The sequence below is a fragment of the Phascolarctos cinereus genome, unplaced genomic scaffold, assembly GCF_003287225.1.
Source record: "Phascolarctos cinereus isolate Bilbo 61053 unplaced genomic scaffold, phaCin_HiC Scaffold_3;HRSCAF=262, whole genome shotgun sequence".
In the NCBI taxonomy this organism is placed as follows: Eukaryota; Metazoa; Chordata; class Mammalia; order Diprotodontia; family Phascolarctidae; genus Phascolarctos; species Phascolarctos cinereus.
In genome coordinates, this window is record NW_027555736.1 from 111,598,011 (window position 1) to 111,621,549 (window position 23,539).

Below are 23,539 nucleotides of genomic sequence, written 5' to 3' on the forward strand. Positions count from 1 at the left end.
CCTCTAGGAGTAATGGCCTGTCTACCTAGAAGCACATGACTCTTTCTAGCTCCAATCTTAGTTCTAGTCATCCCACTGAAGTGGGATGGCTCTCCTCACACCTAAGGAAAAACTACTCCTATTGTCCATTTGGAACCAACACTTTAGGTATAACAACACAAAATCCTGTTACGATAAACTTCTTCCTTTAGAAAAACTACACAATCTTCTGTCAGGAAGTACCACATAGTAGCTTGAATAGAATATATTTAGTAAGAACCGCCAATTTCCTGGCTGGCTTATAGAAAGAAGGGGACTAACATAGTCTAAGAAATTATTATTAATAATAATAACTAGCATTTACATAATGCTTTAAGGTTTATAAAATGTTGTACATGTATCATTTCTTTGATCTTCACAATAATCCTCGGAGGTAGGTGCTATCTATCCCCATTTTACAGATGAGGAAACAGAGATATAAAGAAGTTAAGTGGGTGTTGCAGGTTTTGAACTCAGGTCTTCTTGACTCCAAGTCCAACATTATGCACTGCGCCACTCAGCTGTTTCTAACCAAGAGAATGAATAGAACAGAAGGTTTTTACATTACTGAATGCCTAAATCCTCTTCCAAAACAGCTCAGTGTCGGTTTTACATAAAACTATGGTTTTAGCCAATATAAGCAGCTTGAAGAATGTGAGTTCTGCAGAAATTAGGTGGGCAAAAGACAGTTCAGGGGTCATCAGCAGCAGCCTGATTTGCATAAGTTCTTAGAGATTCAAGGAGGTTCAAACTTGCTGAGAAGAATCAAGAAACAAAGCAACAACCACAACCACCACAACAAAAACTGACGCTCAAGCAGAATTCAGAGTTTAGGCCCTTAACAAGGCCCCTAAAATTCAAAACCTTGTGCAAAGTTCAAAATCATCAAAAGGGCCATTTATTTTCCCCCAAATATGCAGGAGTTACTAAACTATAAGTACTATTCTGCAATATGCTCTATTTAATCATTTGAGGCTCTGCTGTATTTTATATTTTTATTTCTGAGAGAAAATTTGAGAATCCTTTTTTTTAAAAAAAATCCAAACCTAACCCTCTAATACTTTCAGGGCTACTCAAAACATCCAATGTTTCCTTTTTAAGTGTGCATTTCAAGCTGGTCTCTGAGAGAGGAGCACTGAAACTGCTAAGTTCTGCCTTTGTCTCTAATTTTATTATGAGATATAGTAATCTGAAATGCTTTTCTGCCTCACTGAAATATATCAGCTCTGCTAAATTAAGTCTGAGAAAGAGTGCAACTGAAATTAGAACTTAATAGTACTGTGATAATAATAAACCGTGCAGCACCGTAACTACACGGACCTATACTTCAGTAGTATACAAATAGTGCCATCTCATGGCCAATTAATCTTACTGTTTTAAAATGGTTACCAACTAATGTCTCAAGGCAGAACAATAGAACAGACAGCTGGAAAATTCCTATGAACAAATTTTCCTTCTCAGCAATATTCCTACAAAGGTGGAAGTCTTCTGACTTCAGAAATTAGCATAAGTTTCATATCTATTCAAGAAAGATAATGTAAAAAAGCCTGTTCCCATGTATAGCTGATAAATTCTGAGAGAAGAATCAGCCATAATGCTGTTTTAGTTATACTACTGAAAATTTAATATACTGATATTTAATTTAATTAAGAGAAATACTGCTGTCAGATTTCAAGTGGTACTTATCAATTTCAATGTATCTTTGAAGCATTTAACACCTTCCTTTAAGAAATAATATGTAAATATGGTGCCAAGTTCCAATCATCAGGTACACTACCCATCAAGCTAATTTCTGTCCTCAGGCTCTCTGAACTCAGGATAATACTCTGGGGAGGTATCTGTGCCCACATTTAAGAACAGTTGTGCATTTCACTATTTAGCAATATTTATTGTGCCTAATACTCCTTTAGATTTTGCTGCTGGTAGGAATATCATTGACAGAAGGGCCCTGATTCTCCAGCAAAAGGATTTCTAATGCAATGGAAAGTAAGAGAATAGTATAAGCACAGAATTACCCCTTCACTGGTTTTCTGCAAGTCTGAAGACGTGTTTCTTGTGTCATTGCCTGCATCTCCAGCCTCAGAGCCGCTCTTATTTTCTTCCTCTTTGCAGTCCTTGTCATCTTCATCTGCTGGAGATTTCCGTGACTGCTTAGAGGATTTCTAAAAGTTTAGACACGTTAAAAAAAAACAGAGTCAAAAGCTAAAATTCAAGTTAGAAAGCAAGAGAAGCCCATCAAATGTGGCACCAAAAAGTCTTCTCTATCATTGGGGCAATTCACTGCTTGAGAGGCTTTCTTTGATGCAATGCAATGCAGCAGGAAAAATGAAGCTGGGAGTCAGGGGGGAAATGAGCTTTATATAGTACTGGAATGACTACCATCTAATGACCTTGGGAGAGTCATTCAACCTTTCTTGGACTTACTTTCATCATTTAGAAAGTAAGGGACTGGACTAAATGATCTCTCAGGTCTCAAAGCACTACAATTCTCAACTTGAAGCTCAGAACAGTTTGTGAATTCAGAATACATTGCAAACATGCAACCAGAACAGATAGCCTATTAAGTTAGCCACTGACTCTAGTAGAAAATTTTTCCGTAAGGGGAAACAGAATATGGCTATTTGAATGAAATCTCCTTTTGGGTTACATTAATGGAATAGATAGTATTCTATTTTTGTCATTTCTACTTTTGTCACTATGACAAAACTTTAAACTTTGGTGATTAAGCACCAAAAGATACACTGTGAGAACAGCATTAGAAAAACTAATTGTTAAAAACTACTAACATAACGAACTTTAATAATTTCAATTATACCTACTTAAAAACCGAGGATCATGCTGGTAGATGAGTCCTATTCTCCTGTCATTAAGTACTTGAAAACAGAGTAGGAGAAAGTAAGAAATTGCTAAAGTCTGAATTTTTAATGGCTTTCCAGCCAGAGCTGTTTAACTGAATAACCATGAATTCACTAATAAGTAGGTCTATACTAATATACCTTAAAGGAAAAAGTACCACTTAACATCTCTATAACACTTTTCTTTTAAGGATTTATCAGTCCCCTCACTGTGTTGTTAGATAAAAGTGATTTAGTCACTGAAAAAGTCTCTGAAATGGATCAGCAAATTGGTGCTTAGCCACACAACCAATAAAAAAAAGTGTAATTTCTGAAGAGAAAAAAATCACTTGATAGATATAAAGACACAAAATATAACTGAATCAAGAGAAATACTGTTCACTTAAATTCTGTACAAGATTCTATTTTACTTAACCGAATCAACTAATCAAGCCCAAAATGGAAATTATAATTAGGCTAAAACTGGGTGATTTTCACATTAGATGACAGAGTTTAAATATATTTACATATATAATCAGAGATCTGATTATCCATATTTATCCACATTTAGATAATTTAGAAATTATTACAATAAAGAAAAAAGAAACATTTTTTATTCTCCTAGTAAATAAAGAAAAGATAATTTTGAAAATATAGCAAATGGGGCACAGTGGATAGAGCTCTGGCCTTGGAGTCAGGAGGACCAGAGTTCAGATCTGACCTCAGACACTTGACACTTACTAGCTGTGCGACCCTGGGCAAGTCACTTAACCCTGACTGCCTATGCAAAACACACACACACACACACACACACACACACACACACACACACACACACATCTCAAATGTCCAATAGTGCCAAAGAGGACCACTTTGTAATAAAAGACCAAATGTGAGAAAACAGCATATACAATAAGCTTTAAAAGGCATTTGGGAAAATCAGAATTTTCCAAATCTGAATTGAGGCTAGGGCATTCTGATCACATAACGTATGATCTTTGGTTCACATTAACTGGAGAGAAAAATGATGATAACCTCTAATCACTTTGGAGCCAAATTTAGGTAGATCAGTACTTCTTCCCTCCTCACCCCACTCACAACAGAACATGTTCCTATCATGTTTAGCTTTTTTTTTTTTAGACCAAACCTATGATTTGATTGATGGAGGCTCTCCCAGTGAAGATGCTTCCTCTATCAATACAAATCAATAAATACTTGGAAGAGAGAGTTTTACAGTCTCCTGGGGCACCAAGTGATGAAAATGGCTTGCCTTTGTTTACACAGTTGGTATGTTTCTGAGACAGAACTTGAACACAGGGATTTCTGACTCAGAGGCTGGCTCTCTATCTACTTTGCCACAATGCCTCTCTCTGGATACCTGATTACATCTGACTTAAGTTGATAGGTAGGGAAAGGTTCTAATTTTATTAGGATTATATCTGGTACAGATCACCTATGACTAAAATATCTGTTAAGACTGTGTGTGACATGGAATAGGAGATAAACATTCCCCTCACTTAAATGTTCATTAAATATTTTATAGGGTGATTTTTTTTTCTTTTTGTAATTTATAAAGAATAAATGTAGTGTCTTATATTTTTAATTGTGGGCCAAGAATTTAAACATGTATCAATGTGGCATAACAGCAGAATGGAGAGAATACTAGACTTGGGGTCGAGAGACACTGAGTTTGAACACTACTTCTAATTCTTTCTGGCTGTGTCACTCTTGGAAATGCACCTAACCTTTCTGAAACTCAGTCTCCTCATTTGTACACTGAGGATAGCAACACACTACTTGCCTCATTGGTGGTTACTGTTAGGAAAGTGCTTTATGTACCTTAATGTGCCATTATATCTTTCAGAATTCTTAGTAAGAGCTTAAAACAATAGAACTGAAATATTTCTTAGTAACTTCTGAGTAAATATATGATTCTTTCCAACCATAGGCTCCCTTATTAGGAGTTGTCTTACCAATCATAAAATGAAACAATGATATTTCCAGTCATACATACCTGCACTACACTTAATCTTGCAATATGAACTAATGAATACAATTTAAGGTATCACCAATAGTATATAGGAGTTAATTAAGCCATAATAAGCTATTCAAAATAAATATACGTGGGTTTAGAAATGAAGTTCATAGCTGAGGATCTGAGCCTATGGAGGGATGAAAAACATTTAGTACTTACTTGTGAGAGATACTTAAAATATAGCTAACCTATTATTACATAAGCACCAAACAGAATTTAAACGGAACAAATTAAGTATTCAATTATACCTGTGTGACAAATCAATTATAATAAACCCAATAAGATAACAACACTCCTGTCTTTGCCCACCAATTTAGACACTACCTCTCTACTTTGAAGCACTGTCTTACTTGCAGCTTCTAAAATGTCATTTGAGCTTATCTCATCTGGTAAGTTGGATTTCATTAGTTTACACTCCTGTAGCATGACAAACACAGTCTCTTGTTCTATAGCTAAAGTTTCAACTCCTGGTTGGCAGGGCCATGTTTTATGCATCTTTTGAATTCCGCAAAGAGAATATATGTATAACCCAGGGCTATACATAGAGTAGGCACCCAGTAAACACCTACTGGTGACTAAGTAGACCAGAAGGGAGTATGCCCTTTTATCATGCATGTGACATTAGTTACAATGGGAAAAGCTCCTCTGTAACCTTTGAAGTGTACGATTTTTTCCGTTTTGAGCCAGCTTTTTCATTCTTTCTTTTGCCTTTTCCATCTTCTTCTACTCTATCACCTTCCTCCTCACTGCTGGCATCTGCAGTATTGCCTCCTTCACCCTCAGTTTCAGAAGAGCTCTGTTGCTGAATTGCCTGAAAAATAATAAAAGATCAGCTAATTACATTGTGCAAAGTACCACAGACACACATACTCACATGGAAATGGTGATAAGAAATGGCTATACTTTAGGCATTTTACTTAGAAACAGCTTGGCTTATTCTTAAGGCTCTGGAGAGAAAGGTCTGGCAGAAAGAATTTCTTCCAGTGGCCACTTAAACATCAATGATCAGATGAAGAAGCTTTAACTCTGAAGGGACCAATCAAGTTTTGATGATGGAAACCTGCACATTAAAGTCATAGTCAGTCACAGCATTAGGAGCACTATTTACTGAAAACATTTAGCTGGTCTTCTGGAGTTTGTGTTCCTAGTAGGTAATCAACCAATTAGCAGAAAGAATATATGTCTGCACAAAATCATTACAGCATAAAAGCTAAAACTAAGAGATGAGATATGAAGGAAAATAATATAAATTCTTTACCTGGTATCCAGTAAACTTGACTCTGGGATTATTTTCTATTTCCCATAAGCCTTCATTAAATCCTTTTCTTTTGTTAGACTTTCCAAACTTATCTTTATATTCTTTATAAGGGAAAAGGTCTTTGGGCCCCAGAAATGCTCTGCAGAAAAGACATGTGAAATATAGCTGTCTTTTCAAATGTAATACATCTAAACATCAACAGCAACACAATCAGGCATTTTTCACTTAATTCAATGAGCACTAATTTAAAAAATACTTATCAGGTAAGCAACATGTATATTTTAAGAAACAAATACCCTAACGTAGTTCATCAAAAAGGTAAGCACTGAAGAAAATAGTCCTTATCACTTCTTAACACCATCCTCACCCCGCAGTAGCTAGCACAGTATTTTGCATACAAAGGCTGTTTAATAAATAGATGTTGAAAGAATGGATGGCTGAGTCTAGTCTCAGGATAATTTTTTATTTTTCATCTACTTAACACTTACTGTAGCATAGCATAATAGATGGAGTGCTGGCCTTGGTGCTAGGAAGACCTAAATGAGTTCAACTTAGCTTCAGACATTTTCAGGCTCTGTAGTGCTGGATAAGTTATTTAACCCTTCAGTATTCTAGGCAATTCAATACGCTATGAAATATAGGTATAGACTGACTTGCATTGGTAGAATTTCCTCATCTAGAAGTTCCCTATATCAGTGAAATCAAAGGTCCTATCCACAAGACTTATTTTAATGAACATTTTAAGGCCCATTGATTCTTATTATACTACCAAATTTTATAAAATAGAGAGTAATACAGTAATAGCAACATTAGATACAAAATGTAATATAACAGTAAAACTCAACTACACATTAACTAATTATCCCCTAGTAAAATTTCTAGAAACTGAATAAAACATTGATCTTAAAAGATCAAAATGCTACAGGAATAAACAGTAATAAACTCTATTATGCATATTAAAATCAATCATTAGCTAACATCACATGGTCTCCTCACTAACAACTCACTTTCTGTTAATTAACCATGGAGTCCCTAAGTTGTAAAAGAATTTAAAGACCACAGGATCAGATGATTTAGGGTTAGAAGCAACCTTAGAAATATTTTGCTTTATGTAAAGCTAACACATTTTACAGATAAAGAAACTGGGGCCCAGAAAGGTTCACTTTGTCCAACTTCCCATTCAATGAAAAAATTATTTTTATAGCAACCATGGAAATCACACCTCAGAAGCACTCTCTGTTCCTAGGGTCCTTCCCTCTGATTGGACAGGCTCTTGCCAGAGCCTCTATTTAAAAGGGGCACCCAGATGGGCCATCTCTTCACTTCCTACCAGGCTGAACAGTTCTAATCTTCTCCAGCACCAGGTTATCTTCCTGGTGGCTTGTTTTTATGTGTTTTCTCCCTACTCCCTTTCTACTTCCTTTTATGTGTTTTTTATATTCCCCGTTAAAATGTAATCTCTTCTGTTCCGGGGAGCCCCGCTCTCAGCGGTGGCCTAGGGACTCGAGGCCCCTCAGCCTGACTCAGAGAGTCCAGCTTTGTGAATTCTAGATAAAAAGCCACCTCGGCCCTGGGGAGCACTCCTCCTTCCAAGGACTTGTTTTCTATTACCTGCAAAATCTCAAAACCCCTTTGCCTCCAGGCTGAGCCCCCTGTGAGAGGAGGCAGTAGGCTGCTGGACACAAGGGCCAGAGGGCAGGTGAGGCAGAGGCATGGCCCTGGGGCGGGAAGAGGGTGGGGCACAAAGGCCTTGAATCCGCAGGGCAAGGCCGCATCTTCCCATCCCCACCCCCCAACCCCCAAACCCCCGGTCCTACTCTACAGCAGAGGGAAGGACATGGGGCTTGAAACACCACGTGGTGGTCAAATCGAGGTCTCCAACTCCCTCTCTGCCCCTCCTCCCAACCAAAAGGAAGAGATGCTGATTATAGGATTTTCAAAAGACTATGAGAAAACTGAGACTTACACAAGTTAAGCCAAGGCCATATTACAACCAAGCTAGAAGGATCTGATCTTAAATTACCGATTTCCAGTGATCTCTTAATTGACAAATCTGGTAACTATTTCTCAGTCATCATCCTTCTTGACCTCTCTGCAGCATTGGACATTATTTTTTAATTTTTGTTTGTTTTAGGCTATTGCGGTTAAGTGACTTGCCTAGAGTCACACAGCTAGTAAGTGTCAAGTGTTTAGTCTGAGGCCAGATTTGAACTCAGGTCCTCCTGACTTCAGGGATGATGCTCTATCCACTACGTCCCCTAGCTGCCCCCAGCATTGGACACTGTTGACCACCTCCAGCTAAATATTCTCTCTTCTCTGGGTTTTTGTGATGGTGCTCTCTCATTTCTCTTCTTATCTGTCTGACCATTCCTTGGTCTCCTTTGTTGTATCATCATCCATATCGTCCTCCCCAACTATGGGTGTACCTCAAGGCTTTGTCCTGAACCTTTTCTCTCTATATACTCTCATGATTTCATTAGCTTACGTAGGTTTAATTATCCCCATGCTGATGACAAAATGTCCAGCCCTGGTCTCCCTCCTGAGCTCTAGTCAAGCATCATCAATTGGCTATTGACTATTTGAAACAGGATGTTCCATAAGCATCTCAAACTCAATTAAGTCTAAAACAGAATTATCTTTCTTCCAAAATTCACCCCTATTTCAAACTTCCTGAACACTGCTGAGGGCATTACCATCTTTTTAGTCACCCAAGTTCACAAAGGAAGTGTCATCCTCAGATGGTCTGCCTGACTCCCGATTCCAATCCATCATCCATGAAGAGCCAAACATCACTAACAAGTGATTTTCCTAATTTGCAGATCCAATCATGTCACTCCCCTCCTCAATGATAATTTCAGTGGCTCCCAGTTACCTCTGTTTGGCATTAGGAAACCTTCATAACCAGGAACCTGTGGTAACTTTTCTAGCCTTAGTTTACAATTAGCCTCTTTCAGCCAATACACAGCTTAAATGGTTGTGTTCCTCAAGTAACTCCTATCTCCCACATAAGTCTTCATTCCCTGTTCATTTCTACCTTTTAGAATTCCTAGCTTCTTTTAAGGCTCAATTCAAGCGTCACCATCTTATGAAGGCTATATATGTACAAGCTATCTATCTCCCTCAGAGAAACTGAAAGCTCTTTGAGGGCAGGAACTGTTTCACTTTTGTCCTTGTATCTCTAGTGCTTGTAAAAAACATGTATTTAATAAATGCTTACTGATTTCTTGGTTAAAAAAAATGTAACCTCCTAAAGGACAGGGCCTGTTTTTATTTTGCTTGTATTTATCTTCCCAGTGCTTAGCACAGTGCCTGGTACAGAGTAAGTACTTCAAAAATCCTTGTTGACTTGAAACTGGTTGATAGAAAGTTCTTTCTTACACTAAACAAAAACCTACTTCTATCACTGGTTCATTTATATTCTGGAGCAATATAAAATATATTTTCATTCTCTTTATATGTTTTTCTCTTTAAATATTTAAAGATTGTTATCACATTTCCCCTAAGTTTTCTTTCCTCCAGGCTAAATGTTTTCAGTTCCTTCCACTTTTCTTCAATACAACAGTCTGTAGATCAATCACTATACTGATCTATAATCTCTAATTTGTCAAGGTTCCTCTAACAATGTATTACCCATTGCTAAACACGATATTCCATATAGCATGTTAAAAGTACACAATGAGAATATTAGTTTCTGTAATCTAGACATGATATTTCCAATATAATCTAAGAACTGAGTTAGCCTTTATTTTAGCAGCTATAGCAAAAAGAATTTAATGAATGCCCCTTGTAATGAGCTTTGATAGGTGCGATTAGAGTTGCAGAAGAAATAAAAGACATCATACATTCTTGTGCTTAAAGGAGTTTATAATCTAGTTGGGAAGACAAGACAAACACATATATAACAATTGCAGCAAAATGCAAAAACTTAATTGTATTTAAAGGCTTAATTGGGTGGTTTGGCTTATAACCATTAGAAACTTGAGGGTAGGGACAGATAAATGTGTCCTGGAGTAGTTAACAGACACTTCATTAAGGAAATGGAACTTAAACTGGGCCTTGAAAAATATATAGAATTTCCTTTGGCCCAGGAATACCACTACTGGGCAATTAATCTCAAGACAAAGGGGAAGTTCCCCAAATTTTTAGAGCAAAACTTTTTGTGGCAGCAAGAAATTAGAAACAAAGTGGATGCCTGTGGTATATGAATAATAGAACATTTTTGTGCCATAAGGAATGACAATTATGAAGAATTCAGAGAAATTTGTGAGCATAAATCTATTGTATTTACTTTACATTTATTTGCATTTATTCACTTTTTATCTATTCTGCATGCATGTATATATACACAAGTATATGTATATATTTGAGATTGTTTCATTCTTTGTATTTGTATCCATAGTGCCTAGCTCATAGTAGGCATTTAATACATGCTTATTCATTGATATTTAAATAAAGTGATACACAGCAAAGTAAGAAGAAACATGAGAATATCAATGAATACAATAATGGAAAGGAAAATAACCATCAGTGCAAAGATCAGACAACTGATGAAACCAACCTTACTCTTCTTTGTAAAGAGCAGACCTTCACCTATAGTTAGTTGACTATACCTAAGGAGGCATATGTTGTTCGATATGGTCAAGGTGTCACTTTTGTTTTGCTTAACTGTCCTTCTTGGTTACACTAGTTCTCTCTTCCCTTCCCAGCAAATGGCACATGAAACACCAAGGAGATAGGAATACGTATAATGTGTCATAGAAAAAAAAAGGCTTTTTAAATCAGTCAATAAACATTTATTAAGCACCAACTTTGTGCCAGGCACTGTGCTAAGTGTTGAGTATACAAAGAGAGGTAAAAAGAGTCCCTGTTCTCAAGGAGCTCACAGTCTAATCAAAAGCACATCAGAACCAAGGCCAACATTGCTAAGGGAAAAAATTCCCCCAAAATGGCATTTCAGATGAAGAATTTAAGGTATTTGAGTGGGTATTTTGCAAGTTCAGAATGAGTCAAACAGTGTGATATGCCAGCCAAAAGCTATGCAATCATAGATTGAATTGAGAGGCAGAGTGTCCTGGACTAGGGAGGTAAGCGTCATTGTACTCTGTTGCATTCAAACTACATTTGAAGTATTATGTTTGGTTCTGGGTACCATGTTTTTGAAGAACATTGATAAATTGGAGAGTAGTAAGATGATGGGGCCTTTAAATGCGGCATATTAGAATGGGTAAAATAACTGGGGGTGTCTAGTCTAGAGAAGAGATGACTCAAGAGAGACACGATAGCTATCTTCCAATCTCTAGAGGGCTGGTGTGGTCAAAAGGGATTTGACTTCATAAGACCATAGATTTAGAAGGACATTCGGAAGCCTTCTAGTCCTACCGCCTTATTCTATAGAGGAAGAAACTAAGACCCAGGGAGGCTAATTAATTTGCTCATCACACAGGTAGTATCAGAGGCAGGATTTAAACTTAGGTCCTCTTAATTCCAGACCAAGTGTTTCTTCCACAACACCATACTCTCTGGCCTAAGAACACAATAGGAGCAATAAGAGTAAGTTTCAGAGAGGGAAATCTAGGCTTGTTGAAAGGAAAAATACTCTAATGATTAGAGCTATCTCAAAATAGAATGGAATGTTTTGGGAGATGATGGGTTCCCTCGCCTTCTTGAGGTCTTGAGGAAAGACTAAGTGACAACTTGCTGGCTATGTTGGGTAGAGTGTCGCTCAGATACATATTGGACTTAGTGATCACTGAGGTCCCTTCCAATTCAGAGATTCTGTGATTCTATGAACTGTACCACCTAGATATGATAAAGCAAATTCTCTGAAGACATGGATCCTCTCCCCCTGAATTAGGAAATAGATAGGATAATAGAGTTAGAACTATCTGGATTCAAATTCTGCCTTGGACACTTGCTAGCTATTTAACCCTGGACAACTCATTTGCCTTCTTTGGCTTCCATTTCATTTATAAAAAAAGGATATTGGACTCAAAGATCTTTTCCAGCTGTAAGTCTCTAAGCCTATGTCTTATCTCTCCTGGAATATTAATTCCTTGAGGGTAAAGACTATTGACTTTTTTTTTTAAATCCCTTACAGCACCTAACACAAAGCTCATGGACCTGTGTAGAGGATTCCCTTGCACAGGGATCACACAGGGATTTAATTAATGAGTTGATGTCCATTTAAACCTAAAGTGTCTTGCTTTAGGGATGGTGTCAGAAAAGCCTCACATAAAGCTACACTGATAAGCTGGGGAGAGCCTTCTTAGCAGGGAGAGCAGTTTGGTGAAAGTGCCTTAAGATTGTGATATCTTAGGATGGGCAAAGGAACTGGGGATGGCTGCACATGTTTTAACAATTCGACTGTGCTAAATCAAGACTATCAGTTTCTATCTTTTGCCTAATCTATTGCTACTTCTTTGCACTTTATTGCTTGGGGCTGCCTTGAGTTCCACCTAATTGCTTATTGTCTTGAACCCTGCTAACTCTGGACCATCTGAGCTCACCTTTGCCTGATCTGTTATAATCCCTGCTTCAGCACCTAGGACATCTGCTTATTCTCTCCTGGACAGATCAGAGAGTTAATGCTAAAGAGTAACTGGAAGCAGTTATATGAGGGTAAGTGAGAGCCAGAAAATACACTTTTATCCCATTATCAACCCACTCTCTCTCACTTAGTCTTTACATATTACCACTCACCTATCTACTCATTCAGTCTCTCATTTCTACTAGTCCACACACTCTCACTTATCTGCAATATTTATCTTTTGATTAGGATTTTTGTGCAAGGAGCTATCCCGTTTATATGACAAATCTAGGGAAACTTCCCCCAGGCTCTATGCCCTTGGGAGTCCTATATTATGATAGAGATAAAATATAACAGGCCACAGAAACTACTGGGTGCTAGTGGTAAGGAGAGAAGAAGGTGGCCTGGACAAATGGATAGAATGTTTTGAGGTACCCAATCAGCATGTAAAAAAGGGGGTGAGGGATGAGAGCTGGCCATTCAGTAATAATATCATTTTCCTTTCTTCTGTACATACCCTTAGGCTGACCGCTATACCTTTATTACATCTCTTCCTTTAAAAATCTTTTTAAATTGCCTACCATGCTCATTTTAACTAGATTTCATTTGGGGCAACTAGAAAGCTCAGTGGGCTGGGCTCGTAGTCAGGAAGACCTGAGTTTCCTCATATATAAAATAGGGATAATAAAAGCACCTACCTTTCAAGGTTGTTGTGAGGATCATTTGGGAAAATAATTGTAAAGCACTTAGCATAGTACCTGGTACATAGTAAATACTATACAAAAATGGTAAGGAGAAGGAAATAGAGGGTGACTTGCTCCATGTCTTACCTCCAATCCAAGGGTTTACCTGTATTTGTTTGTTTGTTGTATCTCTCTAAACGTCCACATACATGCATGTGAACCTATGGTCATTTCCCCAACATATATTACCTACAATACAGAGTTATAAGCTATCTCTGAATTCCTAGATATCACTATGTCTAATCAAGTGCTTATCAGCAAAGGATTTGTAGAAAGTGAGCATCTCCTTAAGAAGATGAGAATCACCAGTGCGGCATAAAGCTCCTAACCAAAATGAAGCTTACAAAGCAGTGGCAGTATCTGGAGGGGCTATGTGGTTCTGAGAAATGGACTTATCAAAGGCTTCATATTCAGATTCTCAAAGAGTTCTTTTATCATCTTTACCCTCCAACTCTACTGAACCTTATCTAGGGACACAAGATTAACAAGATTTTGTATCCTAGCCAGTCCAGCAGCACTAATACAGCCCAGTCATCACAATCCAGCTCCATGGGATTTGACCTATATAGGGAATGGATTTGCCCAAAGAGCTTTCTTACATTGAGCTGAAGTGAGGCAACCATAAATGTGGGCAGAAGAAACGTTTCAAGGATGTGCTGAAAAGGAAGGTGGTCTAGCAGTGCACATTTGGGAAGCAAAACCAGCAAAGAGTCCAATTTGGTGTATGGCCTGCAAGGAACGGGCAATCATATTTAAGGAAAAAATTCAAGTCATCTGTGAGTCTAAGAAGCAAAATTCAAACAATGATGAGCTGTGTAAGCAGAGGCTGCTGGGGAGGGCTGAAAGTTGTATGTGCTTTAAAAAAAAAGTGTGATAATTTCTGGCAAATGTGGCTAGGATTTCTTATAAAAAGCATTCTGATTGCTACTAAATTTGGATGCAGAGGGATTCCTGAAATACTTAATTCATTTTTAATGGAGGCAAAAACTCTACTTCCTGTTCTGGATAGTGGAGCAGGTTCATATTTCATTTAGCAAGGAAAGTGACACACTTTGTTAGAGCATCATTTCCTATCTAATGCCCTCTTAAAAGGCTGAACTAGATGATTTCAAAGACCTCTTCCAGCTCTAAAATTCTATGATTCTATTGTGTTAAGGGAAGGGAGAGGTGAGGAATAAAAATACCAACAGCTGACATTTATCGAGCATTTTAAAGTTTACAAAATGCTTCCTGTACAGTATTTCATTTGATTACCACAACAATCTTGTGAGGTAAGCATTTTAGGCAAAATGCTCTAGGATAATTTTGCTAGTGTGTGAAAGAGGAAGCTGTGATAGATAGGCAGTTTGAAATTTCTAATGAGATGTAAAAGAAACTTAAGTAGTAACCTTTGTATACCCAAAAGCCCACCATTAGCAGCTGTGTTCAAAACGGTCTTATCCTTGAGGGTCTACCAGGCAAAGATGGTACCTAGGATACAGGTTTCCTTCCAGAAGGATCACAGAGCACTAGCCTCAGGTATACAAGGTCTGGGCAAGGCTTCCTTCTCTCAAGACAAGATCAAAGAATGTACCAGAGTGGTAGAATCAAGAATACTAATTATGAAGCTAAACTTCATAATTCACCTTGCCTCCATTTATTATTTTCACTCCCTGGCTTTCCTATAGTTATAAGCAGTTAAACAACAACAACAACAACAACAACAACAACAACAACAACAACAACAACACCTTTAGAAAAATTTATAAAGGACTATGTCCTTCTTCTAGAGCTGGACGAGGACATGCTAAGACATTGTGTCTTGTTCAGCAATGGGCCAGGAAGAAGAGAAACTCCTCTATGAGAATGGGATAGTTTTTATGCCAGAGAAGTAGGCAGGCCTACCCCAGTCTTTGGGGTTTGAAGAAAAGACAAGGGAGAGATCTGGAATCTACATACAGGATGTGTATGCACACTGGCAGAGGGTCCCCATGTATCTAGCTGAAAAAGTAATGTCATTCAATACCAAAGACGTTCACGTCTTAAGATAGAGATGTTTGTTTCATATGTCTACTCTAATGAAAAGGCATTGTTTTCTGTTTTGATCAAACTGGTTTTGATAGCATGATAAGCTGTAGCTCCTTCATCAACAATATTTTACCAGATTAAAACCAAAAGTTGTAATCTGATAAGACACTCATTTTTAAAGAACATGGCATTTTTGTTGACTTACGTTTCATGGGTGCCAAAAAAGAAGATTGGGTACTTATTTGCTGGAGGCTTCACAGCTCCCTCTGGGAGTTCATCAATCTGTTGAGGATAAAATTACACAGGGTTGTTATCAAACATTCAGATAAATCATGTACATCCGGTAAATCTCATATAGGGATGACAATTGATGAGCACTGCTCTTTCTGCGACTAATTTCAAAGTACAGTGACTGTTCCACTGCTCATAGACTGAGATTTTGTTGTTGCCATTTAATTATATGCCAGAGAAAGAATAACAGGTCACTGCACTGAGAAGCTAGAAATACAATGTCACAATTTGATTCTAAGTCACATTTTTGAAATTTCAAATTAGATATTGTCATCAAGATAGATCACTTAGCATATCCAGCTCAGTGATTCTCAAACTTTTTAAATGCCACCATTCATTCTCTCAGGTTCCAAATCAACTCTCACTAAATAATCCTACAGAATTTAATTAAGCCTCTTTCTCAAACAAGTATTTTTAAAAAGGTGTTATTTAATAAATTACTTTTAAAATTTACTAATTCAGAATAAAAGAGGAGAATATAGTTTGAGTAAATGAAAAATAGTAATTTAGAATATTTTCAAAGAATTATAATTTTAATACTTCCAATTGTATTACTATCATCCATCCCAAACCCAGCATGGCATAGCAGAGACAGAGCTGTCATTAGAGTCATGAAGAAGACCTGGGTTCAAATCCTACCTCTGCCACTTTGGCTGGGTCACCCTGGACAAATCACTCAACTCTCAGGTAACTAACACTGTAAGTTGTAAAACAGTTATTTATGTTCATTGGTAGATGTAAGGAAATCCAAAACAGGCATTCCCTACATCACTGAAGTCACATATCTGAACTAACTCCCCTGTCAAATCTTAAAACTAAACCCAACAAAATATTGCCAACGGTCCTGTATAATCTGTGTTCCTGAGTAGATAAGCACTTCTACATAATAGATTGTCCTATGCAACTAATGCTAGAATTTTTAATGAAATGCTTAAAATACTTTGCTTTCTTCAGTAGGTTATGTGACCACATGAAATCTTATTTACATTACTAATTTGCTTAATCAACTCCTTTTTTCACTGATGACAGAAAGATGACCTTGGGCAAGTCGGCTCCTTTCTCTAGGCCTTGCTTTCCTTACCTATAAAATGAAGATTACCTATAAACTGATATCGTCTAAGGTGCCTTCCAGGTCTTAATCTATGATCCTATATGTTGGTAAGTAGAAGAGGGGTTTTCCATAAGGTAGGGAACAAAATATCTTGGTCAAGATAAGATGTCTTCTATCTATTTAGATTATAAGGTAGACCTAGGCTAAGTCTATTCTGCCTAAAATTGGAATCTATTTTATTAAATTCATGCTACCTAACAGCTAGGTCTTCATGATTGACTGTCATTCTTTCCTAATAGTTATTGCAACTATCCTCTCTCCTAGAACCCCTTATTCCAACTATTTCTTAGGTGACCTTGACATAAGCTTTCATCCTAGGTTTCTCCTCCATTTTATAGCCAAACTCCTCCTTTTCGACTCTTCTCATTTTTCAGACCATGCATATCCTCTCTTTGTCATTTAAAGCCCTTGCAATCTGGCTTCTAACTTTATCGCTTAACTGAAACTGCTCTAAGGTTGACAAAATTCTCTTAATTGCCTATTCAAACAGCTTCTTCCTAGTCCTCAACCTTTAGCCTGGCTAAAGAATTTGACACTTACTTATCAATACTTTCTCCTTCCTGAGTTCTTGAAACACCTTTCTCTTGATTCTTTTGGAATCTTTCTCTTCCTAAAGGCTAACTAAACTCAAACTAAACTAAACCTTCACAAAGTTTATCCTGATCTCCAGTTGCTAATACCCTCTCCCCACCAAAATTACTTTGCCTTAATTTTACATGTATTTTGCATTTCTTTATTTGTGTTCATGTTATTAATTCCAACATAGAATGAAAGCTCCTTGAGGGCAGAGAGTGTTTTGGTGGTGGTGTTTTTTGTTTTTTGCATTTTTATCCCAGCATCTAGCACATGGTGGAGACTTAATAAAGTGCTTGATTGATTTATTGAGAAAATTGAAGTCATCTGCTATGAACTCTTCCTTACCCCACACCTCAAAATTCTCCTCTATTTACCTCCAAATTTTTTTTCTTTCTTTACTCTGGTCTCTAAAGAAGAGGTATCATTTCTCCTCATCAAGACCAACCCCTTTCAATTGTGCCCTTGATCTCACCCCTTCTCATCTCTGACAGGAACTTAACCTAGTAACCATTATCTCCCTCTACACTGATCATTATTTTCCTCTTTCAGAGTCAATCCTTTCCTTTACACTGGCTCCTTCTTTGCTATCTATAAACATGTACATATCTCCTCCATTTTTTAAAAACCCTTTCACTTCAACCTGCATTTCCTTCAAGCTTTCTTCTTATATCTCACCTTTATTTTGCTACCACACTCCCAGAAAGAGTTGTCTTTCTTTGCTTTCACCTCTTCACCAGACACTCATTTCTCAAACCCTCACAATCAGGATTTTTTTCCTCATTACTCTACTGAAACTGTGCTCTTCAAAGTAAACTAATGATCTCTTAGCTGCTCAATTCTATGGTCTTTTCTCAAGTCTCATTTTCCCTTACTCTTCTGCAGCTTTTGACAAGCCCCTCAGCCCATATTCTCTCCCTCCCTCTTCAGCATCTATAACATCTTTCTTATTTCTCCTCCTAGCTACTGCATCACTCACTCCTTTTATATCTTTGCTGGTTCATCATTGATTTCTTGCTCCATAAGCAAGGCTATCTTTCAAGGGACCATCCTGGTCTCTCTTCTCTCCTCAGTCTGTGCCTCCGGAGGAATCTTATTAACTCCTATAGATTTATCATGACTAACTGACTTTCATTTGGGTTCTGAATCTCTAGCACCTACCACCTTATATAACACATATTAGTAGATGCTTAATAAGTGCTTGTTGCATTGAACTGAATCTCTACACAGATAATTACACACATACAAACCCACACATACACACATCACACATATCTCTAGCTATAGTCTCATTATTGGATTCTAGTCCTGCTACATATTTCTACCTGGATGTTCTATTGGTAAATTCAACATGTGTTTTCAGAGGGGAAGCAGCATGACATGGTGGAAAGAACATTGGCTCTGGCATCAGAGGACCTTGGGTCAAAACCCATTTTTGATACTTATTACCTGTGCAGCTATGGGTAACTCACTTAATCTCCTTGATTCTTAGTTTCCTCAGATGTAAAATGAGGCACTAGTCTTAATGGCCTCTAACACCGCTTCTAGCTCTAAGTCCTTAAGAGCATGAGCTTTGTACAAAGAGAATTTATCATATTATCTCCCCAAACCACTACTTCTCCAAAGTGCAACATTTCTGTTAAGGATAATACTAGCTTTACAGTCACCAGATTTGTAGGCTTAGAGTCATCTTTGACTTTTAACTTTCCTTCATCCCAAAACCCAATCAGTGTTTAAGTATTATTGAGTCTATCCCCATTGCATTTCCTCCTATTCATTTCCTTCTCCCTTCCATTCACCCAACCACTACTTGAATTCCAGCCCTCATCACATTTTGCCAGGACTATTTTGATGCCAACCTAATTAATATCCCTGCTTCTACTCCTTCCTTCAACCTTGAATAGTGAAGTTTACCATAACTAATCTGACCCAACCCACCTTACTTCCTGCTGCTCTCACACACATATCACTCCCCTTACCCTTTTCTGCTTCTAGCTCTGGGAATAGTAATCAAGTTAATTTTGCCATTCTTGGAAAGGATATATCAATCAATTGCCCTAAGGCTCCAGTCACCATCCCTCTGACTTCATAGTCCAAAACACTCCTCCTTGGTCACCAGTCTTCTATATGTATTGTCTTCCTTATTAGAATATAGGTTCCTTGAGGTCAGAGGTAATCTTGCTTTTTATACTTACAAAATTATTTTGTATCTATATCCTTAGTATTTACCACAGTGCCTGACACATAGTAAGCACTTAATAAAAGCTTTTGCATTCATTCAGTCATTTACTCATTCACTCATCTCCCAAGATAATCTTCATAAGGCATAGGCTTAATCATGTCATTATTTCCCTGCTCAGAAATGTTTAATGGTTTCTATTGCCTCTAGGATAAAATACAAATTCCTTAGTCTTGGTTCCAAAAGCAAAGGGTAGAACTCTAATGATCAGCAGGTATGACATGAGTTGGTGGGGGAAAGTGCAGTGAAACATTGGATTCCCATTTAGGGGACCTAAAACTTTGGAAAATAAATCATACCTTTAGAGTTAGAAGGGATCTTAGAGGCCATTGAGTCCAACCACCTCATTTTACAGATGAGGAAAGTAAGGCTGATCAGGGTTCAGAGACTTGCCCAAGATTACAAAGTCTGTAAGACTCTTAAGCAACATTTGAATTCAGGTCTTCCTGAATTTCATACCTGCACTCTATCCACTGCACAACCTGGCTGCCTCTTAGGGGATCCAACATCTGATAGAGACATACATAAAGTGCTGCAGTCAAGGGTAAGCACAATAGTCACTGAGTTTAAAAGTTAAAGTTGTATGTCCCAGCAACCACCTAATTATCTAGGGAATCATTTAATTTAAAGATTAATTTCTTTTTTCTCCTGCCTACTTCCCTCACCCCTTTGATAATTTATCCATGTTAGCACCCTCAATAAAATGTGTGTAGAGGCAAGTAGGGGACAGCTAGCTGGCACATTAGATAGGGTGCTGGGTCTAGAGTCAGGAAGACTCATCTTCCTGAGTTTAAATCTAGCCTCAGACATTTACTAGCTGTGTGACCCTTGGCAAGTCACTTAAACCTGTTTGCCTCAGTTCTTCATCTGTAAAAATGGGCTGGAGAAGGAAATGGCAAGCCACTCCAATATCTTAGCCAAGAAAACCTCAAATGGGGTTACCAAGAGTCATCACAACTGGACAACAAAGAAGCCACAAAGAGTGGAGATAAAAATTCAAACTCATCTATTTTGATATTTGTTAGAGGTGGCTGTAAAAAGGTTTGAGCAGGAGTTTGAAATCAATGGCTAAAATATTGGAATCTCTATTCAGTCAATTACTCTTGCTGACTTCCCATTACTATGAATAATAAGTACTTGACTCTTCAGATAACTATATAGCCTCCTTGTATCTTAAAAGGCTATTTCTACCAAGAATATAATTCTTAGAGGTTAGAAATCACCACACCACCTAGTAACTTTGTATTTATTTAGAGCCTATAAAGGAATAGGACTCAATACTAAGTACTATAGGATACTTTAAAGTTTAGATTTGTAATAGTTAGACAATGTCTAACCAATCTTTTACTCTACTGATAAAGGAAACAAACACATTTTAAATGACAAGATGAAATCTACACTAAAATATACTACACAGAAAGTTTTCTGGACAAAGCATTCCGAGTAATTTGAGGCAAAAACTAATTCAACTTTGAAGTGATTTCCATACAAAAGAAAAAGGCCTAAAATTTCTGATTTTATCACCTACAATTATTTTTACTGATATTTGCCTAACCAATAATACTTGTTTTATTTTTAAACAAGAATGATAAATGATGTTAGAACAGTAGTGCCAGTAATGCCACTTATGGTTTTAAATAGACATTTTACCTTAACACACTTTACTGTGTTTTCTACTTATTTTGTCAAAACACTGGCCTCAAAGTATGGGCATCAGAATGGGAATCCCTGCTAAACCTATGATAAATTCAAACAGCGTTTGAGTAAAGGATGTTATTATTAAACTTTGTGATCGCCCCAGCCTCTTGTTGGATGTTTGTAAAACAAATTAATGTGGAACAAGAAAATGGACATTTATGAAATTTCCCATGGAAAATCCATGTGCTATGCTGCAAAGATGGCATGCTTTCTAACTACTTTTATATCACAATGTATACATTAAATTTGAGATGGCTCTTTGGAGATGAGAGGATACAAAGATATGTTGTATCATATACATCTTGGGCTTTACTAAACAATTTGCCTCCCCTAGCTTGAATAATCTGACTAGAAGACAAATAAAAATGAAGAAGATCCCACAAATGAAAATTAGGTCTACTACAAATTTATGTTGTCCAATCTCAACCTGGCTTTCACTGCCGCACAGTTATGCTTTTATTCTTCCATGACTGATGATCATACTTTTCACAGCAATTATGCCATACCTTCTCTTTCAAATCCCTTTAAACTATCCCTTCTTTGCCCTGTCTCAGCAGAGTCAACTAGGTGGCTCAGTGCGTAGAGTGCTGAATCTGGAGTCAAGAAAACCTGAGTTCAAATCCAGCCTGAAACATTTATTATCTGTGTGACCCTAGGCAAGCTACTTAACCCTCAGGGTTGTTTTAAGGATAAAATGAATTAATTTTTATAAAGCACTTTGCAAACCTTACAATGCTTTATAAATTCTAGAAAAATGCTAGCACATTGCTTCCTGTGAGAACATAGGCTAACCATCTCTTTATCAATAGTCATATGGAAAAAAATGCTCTAAATCACTAATAATTAGAGAAATGCAAATTAAAACAACTCTGAGATACCATCTCATACCCATCAGATTGGCTAACATGACAGAAAAGGAAAATGACAAATGCTGGAGGGGATGTGGGAAAATAGGTACACTAATGCACTGTTGGTGGACTCCTTGTCATAGTTGTGAACTGGTCCAAATATTCTAAAGAACAATTTGGAACTCTGCCCAAAGGGTAATAAAATTGCACATAACGTTTGACTTAGCAATACTACTATTAGGTTTTCTCCCAAAGACATCAAATAAAAAGGAAAATGACTCATATTTACAAAAATACTCATAGCACCTTTTTGTGGTGGCAAAGAGCTGGAAATTAAGGAAATACCCACGAACTGGGGAGTAGCTGAACAAGTTATGGTTTATGATTGTAATGGAATATTACTGTGCTGTAAGAAATGATAGAGAAGATGGTTTCAGAAAAACCTGAGAAGACTTATATGAACTGATACCAAGTGAAATGAGCAAAATTAGGAGAATAATGCATATAGTAACAGCAATGTTGTAATAATAATCAACAGTAAAAGACTTGGTAACAATGCAATGATCAATAGGAAATCATCCTAATGCATATATTCAATGATCCACAGCAATTCCAATGGATTCATGCTCAAAAATGCTATCTACCTCCAGATATAGAACTGATAGACTCTGAGTGAAGATTGAAGCATGTTATTTTTTCTTTCTTAATTTTTCTTGCTTTTTTCCCGCATAACATAGCTAATGTGAAAATGTTTTGCATGACTTTATATATATATTAAATGAAATTTTTTTTTTTTGCCTTCTCAGTGGATGGGGACAGGGATGAAGGAAAGGACAGAATTTGGAACTGAAAACAAAAATTTTTAAAAGCTTAAACCCCAACAACAACAAAATTCCCTTTTATATTGTTTCTCCTTTCTTCCTTTGCCCCAAACAGAGATGGTTCTTCTTATTTCGAGATCAATCAGTTACCAAATCTTGTCAATTCTACCTCCATAACTTTTCTCCCATAGGTCCCCTTTTCTTCACTCACAAGTCCTACCACCCTAATGCAGACTCTTGTCATCTTTTGTCTGGATTACTGTACTAGCCTCCTCATGGTCTCACTGCTTCCATTCTCTTTCTTCTCCAATTCATCCTTCACACAGCCACAACAATTATCTTAAAGTACAAGTCGGATCATATCACTTTCCCTTCTCAAATATTCAGTGGCTCCCTATTGCCTCTGATATAAAATGCAAACTCCTCATCTTGGCATTTAAAAGTCTCCACAATCTGGCTCACACTTGTCTTTCCAAATTAATTTCATATCATTCTCTTATACATTCTACATTCCAGCCTACTCATAGCATGCCATTT

The 23,539-nt window shown here is 37.2% G+C and overlaps 1 protein-coding gene across 1 annotated transcript in view; it reads right to left on the bottom strand.

Moving 5' to 3' along the window:
• Nucleotides 1–23,539, bottom strand: part of HDGFL3 (HDGF like 3) — an 86,591-nt gene that overhangs the window by 19,069 nt on the left and 43,983 nt on the right. The window contains exons 2-5 of the mRNA XM_020966245.2: nt 15,627–15,703; nt 6,146–6,284; nt 5,540–5,698; nt 2,034–2,180 (exon numbers count right to left, since the gene is read on the bottom strand). Of these exons, the coding sequence (XP_020821904.1) occupies nt 2,034–2,180; nt 5,540–5,698; nt 6,146–6,284; nt 15,627–15,703 (522 nt within the window). The remainder of the gene's footprint in view (nt 1–2,033; nt 2,181–5,539; nt 5,699–6,145; nt 6,285–15,626; nt 15,704–23,539) is intronic.